General features: G+C 39.6%; 2 protein-coding genes across 4 annotated transcripts; one reads left to right on the top strand and one right to left on the bottom strand.

Moving 5' to 3' along the window:
* The first annotated feature begins 145 nt into the window (after nucleotides 1-145).
* On the top strand, nucleotides 146-3436 carry LOC136433479 (RNA-binding protein PNO1-like). Its single transcript, XM_066425724.1, has 7 exons — nucleotides 146-377; nucleotides 1212-1361; nucleotides 1742-1825; nucleotides 1967-2027; nucleotides 2196-2316; nucleotides 2675-2745; nucleotides 2925-3436. Exons 1-7 carry the CDS (start codon nucleotides 180-182, stop codon nucleotides 2990-2992), a joined length of 753 nt encoding a protein of 250 aa, XP_066281821.1. The 5' UTR covers nucleotides 146-179; the 3' UTR covers nucleotides 2993-3436.
* On the bottom strand, nucleotides 3401-17912 carry LOC136433468 (spastin-like). Of its 3 annotated transcripts, XM_066425707.1 has the most exons (17): nucleotides 17814-17912; nucleotides 17469-17633; nucleotides 15009-15092; nucleotides 14516-14599; nucleotides 14119-14205; nucleotides 13366-13535; nucleotides 10795-10925; nucleotides 8973-9001; nucleotides 8682-8746; nucleotides 8314-8460; nucleotides 7959-8034; nucleotides 7559-7650; nucleotides 6957-7079; nucleotides 6622-6701; nucleotides 6387-6457; nucleotides 5883-5923; nucleotides 3401-5778 (listed from the first exon to the last, which is right to left on the bottom strand). In XM_066425707.1, the coding sequence occupies exons 1-17, from the start codon at nucleotides 17827-17829 to the stop codon at nucleotides 5656-5658; spliced, it is 1584 nt and encodes a 527-aa protein (XP_066281804.1). In that variant the 5' UTR covers nucleotides 17830-17912; the 3' UTR covers nucleotides 3401-5655. The 3 variants fall into 3 exon arrangements, with proteins under 3 accessions (XP_066281804.1, XP_066281802.1, XP_066281803.1); XM_066425705.1 differs by having other exon boundaries at nucleotides 17469-17864; XM_066425706.1 differs by lacking the exon at nucleotides 14119-14205 and having other exon boundaries at nucleotides 17469-17865.
* Between the last annotated feature and the right edge of the window lie 291 nt (nucleotides 17913-18203).

The raw sequence follows: 18203 nt of genomic DNA, 5'->3' as shown, positions 1-18203 counted from the left end.
GAAAATAAATTCAAACTCTATTCAATTACCCAGCATCAGCAGTAAGAGGTATGCGTTTACATTTTTATGATTCTTTTGAACAAGAAACTGCACGAGAATGTACTATTTCTGCGATTTGCTGACATCCCTTCAATAAGAGTGGTTACGCCCAGTGCGCCACATGATCCATCAGATCCATCATGGCGGAAGCAAGTGTGAAAGAGTCGTCTTCAGAAACCTTAGAAATGGACTTAAATACCAAGAAAGATGACGGAGGGTTTACGAAAGTCGGGAAGAAGGTCTCCAGAAAGAGGAAACACGAGGGGGCAGAGGCCATGGACACAGATAAGCCCACGAAGAGACCAAGTTTCCCGCCGATCAGTCCGGACAAGCTCCTGGTGAGTGAGACGTTACCACGTGGTTGTGCAACACCCGGTATTTAATGCATAGTCGATCGTGTAATACTAATAGTACGCTTGTTCCGGGATGTTTGCAGCATTTCAAGTGGAATATAAGTTGTGAAAGTTACCTCTTTATAAATATACAATCATATTAGCTGTACTTCAAGGTGAACGTAATTATTTCAAGGTGAACATACATGTAGACACACACACACACACACACACACACACACACACACACACACAACGCCCCACTCCATCCCAGCTGCGGCCTTCACCCGTACATGCAAGAGTAGGGTAGAAACTTACTTACATAGCAAGGTTAAATATAGTAGGAGGGTCTGCATGTATTTTTCCGTGAGACATAGCAAGCTAGCTATTTCAATTCACTGTTAACCACAGCTGGCCCACTATACTTCATTGTATGATCAGTGAATCATTTGCTATTATCATAATAGGTCGCTTTAATTTACATAGTACCAAGGACATTATATATAATGTCCTTGATAGTACATACCATGTTACTTGCTATCCCAAATTCATTGTTAAGCGCTATTGACGAATTCTTGCTTTCCTGAAGTTGAATGCCAGATCGTCCAAAAGTAACAACAGAGCGTCCTGATGTGTTGGTGTTTGCAGGCTAGATTTGCCAGACCACCCCATGAATATAATGGAACAATCCAATGAACTCATGCCCAAAACCTCCGTAAGAACAAGTCAACTTACTGTTAAGCATTGTCGGTCCTCTTGAATGTACTGTTAAGACAATAAGAGGATACGTCCATGCCAAGTCTCAACAAGGTCTCAATAATCTGTTTCTCCTACCTGTAGGAAGGTAAAGTGGACATGAGGAAGATCCCCGTCCCCCCAAACAGGTACACTCCTCTGAAGGAGAGCTGGATGAAGATATACACACCTGTGGTGGAACACCTCAAGTTACAGATCAGGTTTAACCTCAGGACAAGACATGTGGAGATTAAGGTGAGGAGACTGATAAGGTAGATTCAGATACCAGTTGACAATTCAACTTGGACATTATTTGTTATATCAGCGACATCAGCAAAGTTAACATACTACCGGTTGTGTAAAACTGCAGATTAGTAACTGAGGCACCCATGATAGAGTGTTACAGATAACCTGGAATTATCAGTGAGCTTCTCTTCATCACACATGGATGAATATGGAATCAGTACGAAAAATTTGGTCGAGTGACATGCGTGTAGCTCAGCACCCAAAGTGTGTGATTTATCGTAACTAGCCCTATGTTGATTGCACTGTGTTTAGAGAGGTGATTATTGTTGTAGATAAGTCATATTGACATGTATTTTATTGTGTTGGTTCTTAATCTTATGTGTTTTCAGTCTTGCAAGGAGACCAGAGATGTAGGTGCTCTCCAGAAGGGAGCAGACTTTGTTCGAGCCTTCACTCTGGGCTTTGACGTGGAGGTAAGAATTATTTCAGTAATCATAAATGTCTTGCAGATGCATGATTTCAGTGTAGGATCCTAAATTTTAATTCAAAGGTTTGTAAGTTGTAATGAAAACCAAGATCACTTTGCAAAACTGCTGTTCAAATTACCTTTACAGGATGCTTTAGCCCTGGTCAGACTTGATGACCTCTTCTTGGAGTCATTTGAAGTTGCTGATGGTAGGTAACCTTTCTATCTTTGTTTGCTTGAATTTCTGGATTTCCTTTACGAATAATCAAATGTAGATCTTTGTTCAGACCCAGATTATAGATCTATACAAAAAATGTGTAAAAAACACTGTCATATGATATCTTAAATTGTAATTTTGTTGATGTTCCATCTTACAGTCAAGGCATCTTTAAAAGGAGAACACTTGTCCAGAGCAATTGGCCGGATAGCAGGGAAAGGGGGAAAAACAAAGTTTACAATCGAAAATGTTACAAAGACAAGAATAGTTCTTGCTGACACGTAAGTTATGTGGATTTTTTTATCCCTGCACATATCTACTTAGCAAGAAATGATAACCTGTAGCATACATAATTATCTGAGCTAGCTGTAAAGTGTAGAGGTGCTTTTGGTGATATGCTGGAGGCTAAATGAAAGATTATTTTTCTGTTGAGAGTTCTTAAGATATACATGTAGTCTATATGGTTGCAGCATGGGTAGCTGTTAAGAGTTGCATTCAGTCGTCTTAAAGTTCTTGATCGTACTTTAAGATCAGCCATGTTGCGTGTTACTGCCATGTTGAAGAGTAGAGTAAGACATTTGTAATTGATAATAACTCTACAAAAGGAGGAATTACTAGTAGCCACTTTATATTTTGCAGAAAAATACACCTCCTTGGGTCCTTCCAGAACATCAAGACAGCCAGAACAGCAATCTGTAACCTTATACTTGGTAAGTATATACATGAAACTAGTGAAGTGAAACACATCCCACCTTTGAATTTAGCAGCTTTTTTAGCATCGGAAGCTTTCAAATCATTTGTTGAAGCAGCAATGAAAAGGTGCATTAGGGGCCTAGTTTATTTTTAGGTTAACTGAATGTAGCTGAAGATGCACTTTTTATTCACACAGGGAGTCCTCCTTCCAAGGTTTATGGACAGATGAGAGCTGTTGCAGCAAGATCTGCTGAACGATTCTGATGAAAAGTAGCAACACAGTGACATGCAACCAACATATAGTCGAGTGTTCTTGGTATTCACTGCCACTTCAGGTCAATGTCAATACTAGTACTAGTACTGTATTCTGCCAATTGCTCTTGGACAAGCAAAATCCTTGTGCATTGGTAGAAAGTACCTATTTTCTATCAGTGATAGAAAAAACATGTGGATACATGCTTACATGCTCCAAGTTTGATGCCAACTATTCTGGAATCGACTAGAATTTCATGTAATTCCTGAGCATGCAAGCTTCATCCTGTGTGGCCAAAGACGTACATGTAAATACAGTAACATGAATTTAAGGATATGTAACATAAAACGATTAACTGATGCATTCTCTATGATTATATTGATGTTTCTTTGTAAAAGAAACAAGAATGATGCACAACATGAAGTAATAAACCTTTATTCTTGTTTGATCCATCACCACTGTGGCTTTCACACTGCACTTCTTGTGTTTTCTCTTCAGCCGTTATCTTGCTGTTTGAGAACTTACAATTGCAATAACCATCCATGATGTGAGACATGTTAAAGGACGAAACTACCTAGTAGTCATCTTGTTGCTGTAATATAAGGTTAAGTACTTAATAAGCAGGGAGGCCTCTAATTTCTTTGGATTAGATAAACACATTTACTGAGAATGAACTGACAAAAACTCCCTCCACAACAATTCACATCACACACAGCTACTGGACATAGAAATGCTGGGCATTCCCCTATCTACCAAGTCTACCATTCGCTACAACAGGTGATACTGTGATCATACTGGTACTGCTGTCTAAATATTACTCAAGTTGCATAGCAGGCTTGGAATACTCTTCAAGCAGAGGATCCAGCTGATTTTGTCGGGCTTTCTATTTTGTCCTATTTATTCTGTTACCCAGGAACAGGACAAAATAGAAAGCCCGAGTCGACAAACACGCCCAAAACCAGCTGGACCCACTCCTCTGCTTGAAGAGTAGCTTGGATGTGGGATTCATATAGCAGGTTTCTTTAAAACTGTCATGTTACAAACCAGTTAAAACATAATTGAGGTATTTGATATTTTCCATATATGTCTTGGACACCATCTATAGAGTCACGCTTGTAGCTGAAGAATTATATCAGTTCCTGTCCATACTGATGTCTTCATATCCAAGGAAGAACAATCATAATGTACATGTAAAACTAAAACCCACTTCTGCTATTTGCAGAGAGGATACTCAGGAGCTATAATAGGTTTGGATACCAGGCTATCCTAACCCAACCCTAAATGATATATATGTACATGTAGTAAAGTTGGACATAGTCTTAACACCTTCCAAGACCTCAAAAACAACTGTTATTACACTTATGAGACATTCCAATAGCCATGTTGCATGTATTACTGGGACTTTAAAAAGGTGCTTTGACAACATTGCTTGCATGTACATGTACATTGTAGGCATAGAAAGATTGCCAATGCCATAATACAGGTATCATCTGTCATGGCAAGCTTTGATGAGGCCTCATAATGACTCTAAGGCACAGCAAAGCATGTTTCTTCTGAATTGGCATGAATGGACCTGTCTGATGAAACATGCATCCCTCAAGAGCTACTAAACATTCTTGGGTATAGAATACTAGTAGAGAATAACAGATGAATTCCCTCTGCTAAGCCTGTGAGCTCTGCCAAGCAACAAATTTGTGTTTACTGCAGAAACAAAGTCCATGACCAGGTTCGATCATCACTAATTGTGGCTTAGCCTGGATTCAACATCAGGGCCTACGTGACTAACTCCTACAACTCTAAGTATTGGAAGGTTAAAACTGGCTTAGCAATGCATATGCTATGAAATATCAAAATTTAGCTGTGAAGTCTGCCTGGCTTTCCAAACGTCATCCTTATGGACAATCTAGGTTCCTTGCAAAAATTTACAGTCAACGAGAATGGATTGCACAAATGAATAGAGTGCAAACAAATATTCATCAATATGGCTTTGCAGACAAAAGCATACAAACTAACATAATGAAGGGCCTAACCATGTATCTGGTTGATGTCCTTGGTGCTGAATTCACAATCATTGCATAGAAGTAACAGTAGATTAGTAATGGAGTGCCATGAAAATGAATCCTCGTAACATATAACTACAACTGGAAGCTCTTAAGCATCTGTACAGAGTATAACACATTATAATTTACTTCTGCAGACAACAGCCCATTTAGTCTGTTTTCCTGTGAAAATTACAGAAAATCAAAAAGGCGACTGTCCACCATACACCTTTCTCGTACAACAAACCTATTAACATGATAAGTGATCTAAAGCATATTTACAATAAACAATTTAAGTAAGGTTCAGACCACTAGGTCATAAATGATGCGAAAGTCTAAATGGGGCAAGCTTGCATGGATCATAGGCTGGGATAATAGCTGTTGTCCAAAATAACTATCATGCCCTTACTGAAATACTTTTTGACAAAAAAATCTTGAAATATGCATGTACTTCATACAGCTGGTGTAAGGACAAACATAAAAATCATCATTCAACAATTCAACACCTTTGAAAGGCTTTGATGCAACTAAATGGCTTTTTAGGCATGGGAAATTAAACATGGTTTCCACAACTTTCCATGATTGTATGAACATTTATTCTGGAGACTAGAAGACAGTATGTCTAGGGACCGCTGCTAGGTTGACATGTCTCCATAGTCCCTGTTCCACTGCTCGAAGGATGACAGAGAGTTCTGAGGTACACTGCGACGTATTCTCTTCAGCGAGTCCACAAAGTCTGAGTATTTTATGTTACGAATCTGTAGAAAAGACAGTGGAATTACAAGGGGTGACTCAAAGCATGAAAGTTTGTCATGGATGAGCAAACAGACATGTGTCTACGTATATAAAGAAAAATAGTAACCTTGTCCGCTGGCATGGATTTCACTTGGGCAGGATCCAGTTCTGCAAGGTAGGAAATAGATGCAAATATTGAAATAAGACTGCAACCAGGAGTACCAAGACTGCAATAAGGAGTAGCAAAATTCAGGTATCTACATATGCACCGTTTGCTATTGATAAGGTCGGAGACAATTGGAAGTTTGACAGCGGTGTAAAGGAGGCCATATGTGGTCTGAAATTTGAACTGCTTTTCAAGCTGACATTTGGGTAGAAAAGATAGACTATGTACGAAATTTCTGCTTTGTTTGAGCAAGCCTAGGGCTACATCTGCAATTCAAAAGTTATTTGTTGCCTTGGATCGTACAATATATGAACTACCATAGCCTATTTATATATGATTGGCACACTTCCAAGTTCTACTGTACCCTGTACAAGATTTGTGTGCAAACCTGCCTACAACAGGAAGTAAAGCTTGAGTTACAATTGTAATGATAAAGTTTCCACATGGGACATGAGTAAGCCTAACCTCTGATGGGTCCTAGTGCTGCATCCTTGGCTAAGTTTGTCAGGTCACTCCCTGAGTAGCCGTCAGTTTGCCTGAACAGCAAAACAGGAAAGGAGGAAAATTAACTGTTATATGCAAAACAGCTATGCTGATCAAACTTTCAAAGACATAGAATGGAGGATGCATTAAAAATGACCAAACCATTGTAATATCAAATAATTTGTCACTCTGGATAATGACTATGAGCTACCGGTACCTTGCTAGGTTCTGCAACTCTTTTTGGCTGAGGGGATGGTGGTGCTTCCGCAGCAGCCTGGACATGATAACAACTCTGGTCTGTAGGAGACAAGAAACACTGTTACAGAACAAGTGACAAGTGAATAGCACATTAAGTCAAGGAGTTTCACTGTTCAAAATAGTTTGTTATTACACAGAATAGGCCAAGCTTCATTCAAATACCGTACATTTTTAAGGTCTCCAGGCAAAAGAATGATAGGCTGTCATTACAAGAATCTGGGGTACAAAACAGCAACCAACGCATATACCTGGGAATATAATTAGCCTATAAGAGTAGAGAAAAGGCTTTCAAACCTCCAGTTCTGGCAGTTGCACATAGACCCTCTTAGCAAACCTCCTGAGGACAGCATCATCTAGCTCCTGTGGCCGGTTAGTTGCACCCATCACCAGGGTACGATCATCATTCCCACTGTGCACCTAAGTATATCATACATATTTATATCAATGCAATGCTCATCAAACTTAGGCCACACAAATTTATTTTCTTGGTTAACGGAATGAATAAAAAATTACAAAAAATGCTAGATTGAAAAAACAATATGAAAACAGAATCTCAGAGGAGTGTTTTTACTTTGGTGCACACAGTATCTGCATGTGAACAGGGTCAGGTGCAAGTTTTCACCCCAGCCATCTGTTTTCATGATTTTATTTGTTGCTAAAATTAAAAACAAAAATCTGTTAACCAAGAAATTAGATTGGTGTGGCCTAATGTACATGTACTTAGTCTACATTAAAGCAGTTATTCAAAAGGAAAAACATCAATAAAGCAATTCCAATCTTACATATCATCCACATGTATGTCACAAATATTTACCACAAGCCTTCCTATTTTGTAGCAATTTTAAGATATCTAACAGGACAACAATATCACCAGTTGAGACTAAGACATGCCTTACCCCATCAAACTCCAAGAGGAACTCTGTCTTGAGCCTCCTGCTGGCATCGTGCTCTCCTTCCCTTCTCTCACACAGTAAGGAGTCAATCTCATCTACAGGAAACAGACAAGAATTGAAATCTGAGCCAAGATTTGCCTGCAACACATCCATCAACTGAAAGATTAGACAGGAGGCTATCAACTCAAGGGAGCAGTATTGGCACCCCTCCAAGGTTCCTATAATTCCACCATAACAACCTTCTCAATGAGATGTACAAGAGATAACGATGCATTATTGCCTTTATCTATCTTAGATAGTGCTATCAATGGCAGCAGCCCCTATCCTGATAGGTACAGTGAGTTCGTCAATAGTTCAGGGAATGACTAATCACTAAATGGGAAAGTCCACCTGCATGTCTTACCCATGAAGATGATAGAAGGCTGCAGTTCTCTCGCCACAGAAAACAGAGCCTTCACCAGCTTCTCTCCCTCTCCAACCTGGGGAAGGAAGGCAAGATTGATGCTTCAAACATTTGTAGTTGGCATAAAAATGGAGCAACTGCCCAATGCTAAAATTCTAACTTTAGATTTAAACCAGTCAATATAAAGAGAGACATGCATTAGCTGATTTGGGAATATCTATCCCTAGCACTACACGATTTCACTTGCCACTCCTAAATGGATGCAACTGAACTTAATCCTGCATTTCATATAGCCTTCAACACAAACTTGAACACATACAGACAGATGTAGAGGCAGATGACATGCAACACTTACCCATTTTGATGTCAGTGTGGAAGCACTTATGTTGAAGAATGTTGCATTGGATTCACTGGCCACAGCTTTAGCCAGCATGGTCTTGCCATTCCCCGGTGGTCCGAAGAGCAGAAGCCCACGAGCAGGGGCCCTCAGCCCGGTAAATAACTGGTGGGGAGGGGCAATATATCTTTAACCAAGACTGGAAGAAGATAATGTGCATCAATTTTATTTGAATCAAACTTCAGAGTAAGTGCCCTAGATTAACATCACTGCCACTTCAAAAGTGTGAGACTGGTAACTCTAAATTCATCCACGGTGTAGATTTCAAGAGAAATATATTTTCTTCTTGTACATGCATTATAATATTTCTTATACGTGATTGGTACCTCAGGCCTTAAAGATGGAAGAATGACAATCTCTTGTAATGCCTGCTTTGCTGCATCTTGTCCGGCTGCAGGCAGAAAAGAAATCATATTAACATGAAAGGACATGATGTCAAAAGCACATAAATTTCCAACATGGTAGACTGGATCAGCAACAATAGTTTTTAGTACATGACCAGAATTTTGATATGGAATAACACATCAAAGGCAGAATCAATTAAACATGCAAACTAGTATGGTCACGGAGATAACACTTATATGACAGACAAGGTAAAAAAGCGTAAGAGTCCTTACCAATATCATCCCAATTCACAGAGGGAGCACTGAAAAAAGAAGCATTCGACATTATGATGACACAGTTTGTTCGAATATGTACATAATGTTTTAGTGCTGTGTTCTCCAGTGCTGATGCGAGGAGATAATGCATACCACTTTCATGAACATCAAATGGATGCCATTTAATGACTGTATACCTGATGGTGCCAACTGCCTAGGGAAACTGAATACATTAATGACCTACAACATGTAGATGGGGACTTGATAATGCTGTCCAACAATGGTGTATACATTACCAATTTCCACTGGGACAGTTTCAGTCTTGACAGATTTATTTGTTTATTTCAGACACATCAAAAATACATGGGATAAAGTAAGTGCAGTAGGATACAATAATTGCAGTAAAAAGCGATAATTGTATGCTGTAAATCTTGTGGGTGGACTCTTGGGAGTTTTTTGGGAGGAAATTTTAGTATTGCACAGATTATTTCCTGCAGCATATCTTCTTATCAAAAAGCAGTTTCATCCAGTGAGACAGACATCAGCACTCCAACTTCTACTTCCAATAAATCTATGTCCCCATCAACCAGACATTTATGTCCAGGTTTTGGCACAGATCCAGCCCATATTCAGGCAGACTGATGGGTTGGCAGGGCTGCTTGCCAGAAAATGTGTCTACGATATACCCACTTTACTTGGCACATACATTGTAATGACTGCAGGTGGTAAGAGGGCACTCATGTGTCCTAGTTCCATGATTTTGTCCATTACGCGTATCTAAAATACAAAGCTTTTATCTTGAAGGGGTGTCACAAAGTATATCCTAAAATTCTCTGAGTCAACCTAGCCAGTTGAGTCCAATTTATACAGTTAGGGGTGAAAATGATGTTGGAAACAGATTACATAAATTCTATCTATACATCAGACTTTGAACTGAGTCATTTGTGCATGTCCATAAATCATCTAAGCCACTATGCAGTTCCCTAGAGAAATCACTCATGAGCAGACTTCCAGCATAATATAATCACCACAGCACACCGAGCTATGTTATACTCAAAGTGGGGTATAAGCTGTCGAAGCCCATTACTTGTGACAGTGTCCACAGGATGTATGCCTTAATCACTCTCTATCCAGTAAACATGAAGCCACTAAGGTCTGGGCTTTGAAATATTTTTCTTTGTAATCTCTAGACAGTGTACCATTGCCAGCAGACAAATGCAAGCAGCAACTTTACCCTCAGAATGGATGATAGCTTATACATTAAACATACATTAAGTTTTATACAGTCACTTCTGTCCATTCAAATGCCAGCTGTAATAGGGAATTTTATCTGCCATTTGCAGCTTTGCACCTGATATTGCGAGCCTTGCCTGGTGTGATACGTTGGATTATCATGTGACAAATTAAGAATGACAGACGACATGTTCAGATATTGCTTTGAAACATGGATCCATTTCCAGCTACATGGTTTGTAATTGCTCTTCAATGTACGCTCATCTTCATAATTCATGGATTTGGTCCAGACATGGAGCAAATCATGATACTTACTGAGAGCTCTTAGCTCAGTGTAATAGGGACAAGTTGTTACACCCACTTTACAGAGGGGCTGTTAGCTGCAGAGAGCAGTATGCTGACATTAAGACCTTTTATTTTGTAGAATACCTCACATGGTGGATGATCTGACAAAATACTGCATGTACCCAACACTGGGAATGCCATAGTGATGTGCCTTTACTCAGAAGTTTCCCTGGATACTGAAAAGCTTCCGTTTTTTCCACAACATTTCCAGAAAATGTACAATTACAGCTTCTGTGACAGACAACTAAGTGTGGAAACATACGTGTCAATGATCTGATCCAGGATGATGTTTGCCAGTTTGGAGTCCACATTTTTCAGGCTGGCTAGTTTCTTCTTGTTGGGTCCTGTCACCCTGGGACTCCCACGTGCAGGAGCAGTGGTCCTCCCGGGGGCCTGAAGAATTGTGGATAGACAAATACAGGTGAATTGCAGGTCACTGATCTGGAACCTTTTTTCAACCTTTAAATCAGTCGGCCTTCAGGTCTAAAACCTTCTAGTAGAACAAACAGACATAGAAACTCCTTCATTCCAACAGCAATGAAGTACATTCAATGCCAGCAAAACTCTGGAGACTATATGTTGTCATGTTAATCTTTAACTGTCTTGTGTAATTTTGTACTGTTATTTTAACAATGATGAGGTTTTAGAAAAGACTGTGAATCTACGCAATTTAGTCTCTCTGAGAGACTGCCAAGCTGATTTGTCAATAAAGTTATAATCATATAGACACCGGCAAAGTCGGCAAAGTTGTACACATTCACTGATAACTCTCCAATCAAAGACTTCTAATAGATCATTATAATCATTATAGTTATGATTATAGGTACGAACGTAAACCGGATAGATAATTATATGTAATCACAGGTAAACATCTGATAAACAGGATAGTGAGTCAGTGATGGGATTCAAAATTAGCTGCTTACACTGACAGGGTAGAGGGGTCACCTGCACAGCAGTGACATCTACTGGAAATATCTACTCGAAGAAATCTGTGAGATGCTGCATAATGTATTACAATTTCCCATCATAGGACACAGATAATCTCCCCTATGCCCACCACTCTTAGCACATCTAATGGTTTCTTCAATGACATATATAAGACGAATGGTGTAAGAAATCACTCACCAGCCACGCTGACAGAATATTCATCAGAAGCCAAATAGAATTGGTTAGGCTGAAATGAGCAACGCAAGCGGAAAATTGGAATTGACCGCAAGATACCATGGGCACGTTCACTGGAGCAGCACAGGGAATTGTATGTCCATCAGCGTAAGGACAAGGCTGTCTTACGCACAGTCCAGTCAAAAGGAATATCACAGCTATCCCTAACATTACAACAAAGTGCTGCAGCCCATGTTATGTAGTTCTCTTATAAGGGAGTTTGAAGACTCCCTACATGTATAGCTACATGCATGTAACGTTATGTAAGCTTAGAACGAAGGATGTAAAAACAGAATATAGTCAGCAAGTCTGGGCAGCCTGGACAATATTCATATCATATGAATAATAATATCAAACATAACAATAAAAGGATTATTGTTATCAGATTGATCCTTTGGTGTATGATGTGGAAATCTGACCATTTACAATCATGGCCACATGCAGAAAATGGTATCATTTCACTACAACCATTGAACTGAAATCATTCAACTGAATAGATAGCATCCTTTGGGAAAGAGCATACTGACAGATTTGTACAGTAGCTAGACACATACATATAGGGAGAAGTTGACCTTTCTTCCACCTGAATACTGATCAGCAGTTCATTGAATTTTTAACCTAGGCTACATTAGGGAGAGAGGTGAAAATGGGGGCGGGCACTGAGTTGGTTTATAGTAATGGTGACAGACTGGGCTTGATTACCGACATCAGTATAGATGGATAGAGCTTTTAGGGATGGACCTTGAATCATTGTTGGGGGTTATAATGTGAGAACTGAGAAAGTGTCAAGCATATAATTCTTGCCTGAGAAACAGCTGTAAGCACACCAAAAAATCTACACGCTTTCCCTTGCATGCCCATTTCAGCATAATCAAACTTACACTGTTTACAAGACAGTAAATTTGAGACCGATCTCAAGGGTATCTATGTGATCTGCTTGTTATTTACATGAATGAGTGTAGAAGGTTAGTAGATCAGAAATGGTACATTTTCCAATTTTGAGTAACTACACGTAGATGTAGCAGGACACCAAGGTAACCTTTACAGAGCTGTAAAAGTCAATACAGCCTCTGGCAGACATCCAGAGAGCCAGCAGCAAATCAATATAATTGGCAGATTCAGCGGCAATCCTTATTCCTTAACTGTGTGAATTGCAGGAAGGGATTTGAAGTACAGCCATACTACAGGATTCGGGCAGACTTTGATGCAGCTGCAAGGAATTCAAGGGGCTTGAAGCAATAATTCTAACTTGTAGTTTTATAATGTATTTACAATGCTGACATACATTGTATATACGATACACATACCAATCTTAACAATGCTTTTCTGTTTCTTTAAACAGTCACAGGTGTGCAGTGATTGTTTAAACGTACACATTTTAGGTATGGTTCTGATGATCATCTGTACTTTTAGTACATTGACAACTTTACTTCAGCTTAAGCCACAGCATTATGGCTGTCTAATAACAAGTACCAGGGTAATTCTTTCAGAAATATCTACCTGTCAAGTTTCAACAGGAAAAGTGTGAACTATGATGAATCTTTGTTATGATTTTACTACGAGAGGTCCTCAGAACTGGCTAAAATTTGTGACTGTACAACACAGCATATGACACTATGACCATAGCTTGTGTTCCTAAAGTTTCACAGTAAAAATTGTAAGTTCTTCTTACCCTGTTTTCCCTGTTAGCTGTTGACTGAAGGGACTTTTTCCTCAGGGGCTGAGGGCTGTGAATTTTACTGCTGCCACTCCCTCCGTAGCTGTGTACCCTGCTGGCTCTAGGCAGAGTTGAGCTTTTGTTGGCCATGGGTCCCATCTTCTTAGGCACAGGTGCATTCACCCCTGTAACCGACACAGTAGGAACTGATGAAACTATTACACGGTTAAGTTGATATAACCAGCTATCAGGAATAAGCTGACATTTTAAGCCTGAAGTTGTGCTTATATATCTGTAACTTAGGACATTGTCTCTCCAGTCCTTATTGTCAAAATCAAATAGTTTGTATACCTTAGTACCAGACTAGAAGATATTATAATGGGTATTGAGATAGAATCAAGTCAGAGATAAAGGAGGAGGTACTCACTCATAGTCATACAGAAAAGGTTTGCCATTACATTTGTTTCATCAAGATTTATAGATGTATATAAGATTATGCTGCAAAGAGCAATGTAGCCGAATTTGTAGGAAAATCCATGAAAGATTACGAGTCACACACAGTATCAGTGTACAGTTCACTCAATGGAGAAAAGTGGGAGTCTTGGTCACACAGAATCACAGCAGGCTGAACATTTGCTCTACTGTTCAACATACCAGGCTTTAATGTACTATTGTTGCCTTCTGAAGGATTATCTGATGCACCGGTGTCTGTGGAGGATTTATCAGCCCTGTGTGACTTTGTGCCTCCTGATGGTTTATCAGACTCACTTGTGTCTCTGGCAGATTTATCAGACTCACTGGTGCGACTGGAGGGTTTATCACACTCACTGGTATCCTCTGAGTCAAGCACAGTCGCTGGCAAAATCAACAAACAGAAAATTGAAAATCAAACAAACCAAAATACATCTCAACAAAAGCAACAAAACTCAAGAAAATCACTGTAATCAAATGCTTACAGATTTTCATAAAAGTTCAGCAACCTTAGCTTTTATCATCAAACTGTAACTAAATGTTGGTACCACTAATATATAATATACTAGTAGTTTTGGTGACAGGTCTAACACAAAAGAACAACCAAAGCTTCAACCCGTTTACAATCCAGGCTAGCAGAAAACGGCTGAAAAATAGACACCACAATTTCCTATAAAGGCCTGGTTGCTGTTACCTAGCAGGTCTAAGCGATCCCTGGCCATGCCCAGGTTGGTCAGCATCTTCTCTCTCAGTTTCCTGGCTCGATCATACTCCTCGCCTGGAAGCATGATGGTAAAGAAAAAAGAGTTATGCTATAATCAAGCAACTAATGTATCTTTTGTGTAACATTAGTGCAGGTTAACAGCTTTATTTAAAACTCTAAGGCTTTCCAATGACCGTTCAGTCTTTATATGACCGTAAATATAAGCCATTTCTAAATTGTCAATGTGCCCATTGGCAATTTAGTAATGGCTTATGCTTATGTTATGGCTACATTGACATTCAGAGACCATGGTACATAGCCATAACCATCCTACACAGGCAGTTTACACCTGCTCCTATACTGTGAGTGTGACTGAGCGAAAGGAAAGCAACCAGCCTTGTGCTGATAAGAACGAATGTACACCTCTCATACGTGTTACAGCACTTTACTTTTCAATGACTGCACAGCCAGATGTATATCTCACCATGGCCTCTGCACTCCACAGCAATGCCCTTCTCCAACTCAGCAATACCCTTTCTGTATAGGTCGATGGCCTGATGCTTCTGCCCTGTAGAATAATATGTTAACATTGACAGTGAATAATGTGAGGAGCCACCTTGAAAATATATATTGCACTACAACACCTGCCTTGTTGTTGGACATTTCTAATTTCAATCTTTCTATTCTGTCAGTATCACTCATTTTCACTCAGTAACAAAGTACCAAATAAGGCGGATTTCCTGTCCAAATCTTACAAATGCCATTTTGAGGTCATGTGACTCATCAGTTGAGGAATCACTGACAAGTATTTGCATGAATTGTGACCAAGAAATATGTACCAGTTGACTTCAGCATTCATTCATTCATGACTCATTTCTGCTATATCCTATTGTTACATTTGTACAGCAAGAGAAGCATTTAATACTGGCCATGGCTTACCATGGAATTGCCATACTAGTAGTGTAGTGTTAATTATGCTCATCAGGAGAGGGCACCAGCTGGCTCCCATTCACCAGGAATGGATTACCATAACTTTATGGTCCCTCCTCATACATCATCTCCACTGTAAGTGGCCTTGATAAGCATTAAGGCAATGTGATTATAATGACTACTAGCCTGTCCATCCTACACACATCTGACTATGCATGTTTTACAATGGTTGATATTAGTCTTCCACAGCATCGCCCCTGCATAATCCACTGGGATTCTGCTCTGGCAGCTTTTGAATTAGAACTTGCTTTCTTTATCCAGATTTGATTGCTGCTCCTGTCCGGATTTATCACATAGGGAAAATGGTGTGAATGTTTCTGCAGTGAAATTTTGTTAATGGCTTGACCCAAAGGTTACAGGCAGCCATCTATTACAACAATCAGGATGTAGGCACACTGCTCTACACTGTAAACAGCAAACTACATAGGGAAAATAATTATTTGTAAACAAACAAATCCCCCCCCCCCCACACACACACACAAAAAAACACAGGAAAAAGACAATTTGCAATTTCAGTTTTTCTGGAGCACTAATTACCAAGTCCAAGCCCATCTCGTAACAAAGATTGAAAATGAGTATTCAAGCATGTCAGTCAATCAGATTGTGAAGATTCATGCCACCACTGTAATACTAATAGGCACACTGATTGGTCTGACTGGCTAATCAGCAGACATTTGGTGAGGCATGCACCAGGGCAAAATATAGTACTGTATATACCAATCTATTCCATTTGTATCAATTCAAATATTCTGCAAATATTCAGCTAGAGGCCAGCTATAAAATATTTATAAGATGTAAAAGGTATGCAGCTTAGCAAGACAATAATGCCTGAGGTGTAATGACGTACCCGGCTGAATGGGGAGGGCTGTAATCTCATTGCTGAATTCCACTGAACCCAATTTCCATGCATTACAACAGACACAATTATAGTGATGTCATTCTCATACATCAATGTGCTGGATTTCAGTGAAGCATGGATGTAACATATAGAGTTCTAATCATTCCTTTCACATGGATATATGTGGGGAACCACTGATGTTTCTATGACACCACATTGTGTACATCATTTAATCAAATTAATGTGTCTGAATCTCCCTAATTCAAATTTCAATGTTGTTGCTTTAATATTGCGAGCAGGTACATGTAGTAAGCAAACTTCTAATATGAAATCATACAGCCTCCTTTTTTTTCTTGAAATTAATCAAGCTTCGGTATACCAACACTGACGCCACATTTCACAAACAGTGACACAACCGAGTATTGAGTGACCTAATTAATGCATGTGATATACACATTGTCAATAGCCAAAAGAATTGATGATATGAAACATCATGCATCACAGAACCTCCTTGGGAAGACGTGACATATAAGTCTACATCAAAGTCTTCTCTCTTACCCAAGGACAAGTTGCCAAAGTTATCAGCCTGACAAGTCTGAATGTCTACCTACAATGTTCAACTTAATGTGTGACTGGTCTATACAATGCATACTTTTGAATTACATAAATTATCTGTTATCAAAATTATAGTGATTTACAAAAGAGTTTGTTGTGGATATTAATGTAGTAGTACATGCATTATTGTAAAACTAATTTACAGAAAGTCAGCGTTTTTAATAGAAGGGATTGTGCCATGATTCATCAGTAGTCACATGACTGCAATTGTGACACCGGGGTCAATTTTAGCAAGTAAAATGGTCAATAAACTACCAGACTGGCACAGCTTATCGTTCATCAACGTCGGATGCAGGGGGTGAGTCAGATACTCCTGAAATGTGCACACTTGATGTTGGGAAACAATATAATTTGCAACTGTTAATAGTATCTTATCCTGAACGGTTAAAACCGTACACACCAGTGACCTGGTAGAAAGAGGAAGTGTCCTGACAATGATATGAACACCTGACACAAGAACACGCCCCCCTCCCCACACAAAAGCCTGCATTTAGACCGTACCTGAGTTTTCTTCGTCGATTTTAAGAGCTCGAGAGATGAACTCGAAAGCCTTTTTCTGGTAAGCCCTCTGCCTGGTGAGTGCCGGGTCTCCTGAGCCTGTCTCCCCGCTCATGGTGTCAGAGTCCCTAGCTGCCTGGTTTGTATTCCGCGCCCGTCGTTTCAGCACTTGCCGGTAAACGAAGGTAAAAAATAACCAAATTTGGAAAACAAGATGACTAATAAGGTTGAAAATAACAATCAAAGGATAAGCGGCGATGTGAAGATTCCTCTTATGAGGTGACTGCTTCTTCTCAGGTGGTTTCGGACGCTTTTTCGGCGTGCCAGTGAAACTCTTGCTCGCACTACCTTTTCGAGGTCGCATCCAGCCGCCATCACAGGTCAATCTCGAACCCAGGCTGGATCACGTGACATAGTAGTAGTATTCTCCTTCCCAGGTCACTGTGATGTAATCTTCAAGCAGATGTTGGGTGCTTCCGTGCCAGATAAACGCTATAGATCACGGTAGATTCATGTATGTGATGTCTAATTAACCCCGTTTGTGTGTAAACAGAACAAGTGCCAAATTATGGTATGAAATTTGGAATGACAATGTTTATATCATCAAAGTTTGATTGCGCCCCCAGCTGCTCATTTAGAAAAACAGCAGAGCTCAAGTTGTGTATTTTTGAGACAGCATTTGTGACTTTAGGAAAATGTGATAGCAGTTTGGACCTCTAGCTGTTTGTTTTTTTGTAA

This window comes from Branchiostoma lanceolatum, chromosome 4 (assembly GCF_035083965.1).
Source record: "Branchiostoma lanceolatum isolate klBraLanc5 chromosome 4, klBraLanc5.hap2, whole genome shotgun sequence".
Classification (NCBI taxonomy): domain Eukaryota; kingdom Metazoa; phylum Chordata; class Leptocardii; order Amphioxiformes; family Branchiostomatidae; genus Branchiostoma; species Branchiostoma lanceolatum.
The sequence above is the reverse complement of the archived record's forward strand: the minus strand, read 5'-3'. Positions and strand labels throughout refer to the sequence as shown.